The sequence below is a fragment of the Phalaenopsis equestris genome, unplaced genomic scaffold (assembly GCF_001263595.1).
Source record: "Phalaenopsis equestris unplaced genomic scaffold, ASM126359v1 Scaffold197171, whole genome shotgun sequence".
Taxonomy (NCBI): domain Eukaryota; kingdom Viridiplantae; phylum Streptophyta; class Magnoliopsida; order Asparagales; family Orchidaceae; genus Phalaenopsis; species Phalaenopsis equestris.
The window spans coordinates 1-1,877 of record NW_018217120.1 but is presented as its reverse complement, the minus strand read 5'-3'; the positions used below and the strand labels follow the sequence as shown (position 1 = coordinate 1,877).

At 34.4% G+C, this 1,877-nt stretch overlaps 1 protein-coding gene across 1 annotated transcript; it reads right to left on the bottom strand.

The window, feature by feature from the left end:
- Positions 1-245: 245 nt before the first annotated feature.
- On the bottom strand, positions 246-1,092 carry LOC110035298 (GDP-L-galactose phosphorylase 1-like; the record flags this gene model as incomplete). Its single annotated transcript, XM_020739532.1, is given in 2 exon segments — positions 246-634; positions 841-1,092. Coding segments are annotated over 2 exon segments (447 nt in total), but the record flags the coding sequence as incomplete, so codon positions are not given.
- Positions 1,093-1,877: the final 785 nt, after the last annotated feature.

Here is a 1,877-nt window from a genome sequence, read left to right as displayed (position 1 = left end):
ACCTCTTCTTTCGCTCATAAATGAAACCATTAAGGAATAGAGGGGGACAATTCCCATGTTTATAGGAGGCAGTTGCTCTTAAGCTGCAGGTAAGAAGGTCAGCCCTCTATTTTGTGTAAATAGTTTAGAATAATGTGGCATGTATGTAAATTTCCAATATTCAATTACAATATTCAACAAAAACAGCACAATCAGGCACCATAATGACACAGCCGCAAAGCATCAAAATGGATTTCCACCAAACATGTACCAATTCATAATAACATATAATAACATTCCACTTATTTTTCAAACAGAAAGTTCAGTTTTACATAACACGACTTATTGTGCAGGCAGAAACAACTTACAACTTATAAAACAAGTGCTGAACAAGCAAAGCAAGGCACACATATGTCCAATTAATTATTCTATCTTAGCAAATAGAAACAATACTGAATGCTCAAGAGACCATGGCTGTTAAGCCACAACAAAGCTGCTTCAGGGATTGAAATCCCTCGGCGTCCATGGAGACGGAAGCCAGCCGCTCCGAGATCTCCGGCTCAGAGGCATCATCAAAATCTGAGCTTTTGCTGTACAAGAAGTAGCCGCCACATTCCCACGCATGAAGATGACGGCCGGTCACCAGCAAATGGACCTGACATAGCCAACCATCATGTAGATATCAATGGATGATTTACATAGATACCAATTAATTTCTATGTATTTACATATTTAACACTTCAAAAAAACATTTTCATGCATAGCTTTAAAGCAACAAAGTGATATGTACGTAAATATGAAAGTTTAGGGGTAAGATATGTAAATTTCCCATGAGTTATAGACCTGGAACATAGCAAGTACCTGAGGAAACAGGAACATCTTTGTTCCACAGTCAGAGATGAGGAGATTAAAAACAGTACTGCGGCGCTGCAGCGTGGAGCATATTTCTCCTACTGCATGAGCAAGCTTTTTCAGATTCTTGCTCACAAAAACCAGTGCATTTAGAGGATAATCTGCAACCTCCAGGATTTGTATTCCATCGATATGAGAACTGCCATAGATGGGTATGATTGGGAGAAGCTCCACTGGTAGAGGATTTGCAGAGTAAATGGCCTGTCAATCAAATGAGGTAAAAGACTGATTAAGTAAATCATTTCAACATGAATCTCCAACCTTAGATGAGCAAACTCGATGGTAGGGATGCACTTTATTTGGTTAAAGCTGAAGGACAGAAACTAACCGAGCTCACTCGGTTGATTCGGTTCGATTTTAAAATAAAAATTAGTTTTTTGGCTTTAAAAATTTTAGGAAGATCTACATACATACCACTCAATTCCTCCGCATTTACATATCTAACACTTAAAAGTTAAATTTTTACTTGCATGTCACCATGAAGATGTGTATTTCACTTTTTTTTAAGTTAAAATAGTGGTATTGCTGATGCGAAATGTAAGTTTTGGGTGATAAAAATGTAAAAAAGTGAAGTGTAAGTGCTAGATAAGTAAATAGATGGTATGTATGTAAATGCCCCAAAAATTTAATATTTAGTTTTCATTTTTCGTTTAGGTTTTAATATTCATTAAACCAAAGAAAACAAAGAACAGAATCATAGTAGGATTAGGAAATCAAATTCATTTAGAAAGAATATAAATTAAGCATATTATATGTTACTCTAGGTTAGTTTAAAGATTTTTACTTTTAAAGAGATGGTGAGACATAATAAAGAGAGACGAAATTTTTAATTTTAAAATAGAACCTGCGGTTTTAAATTATTTTAGGCCAAATGCTAAATTTTGTTTTGCTTCAAACTAAACCAATTAAATTGAATTATATTTCAGTTCAATTTGGATTGATTTTAGCATAAGCTTTGCTGGTTTTATTTATTTATTTTTTTTTTT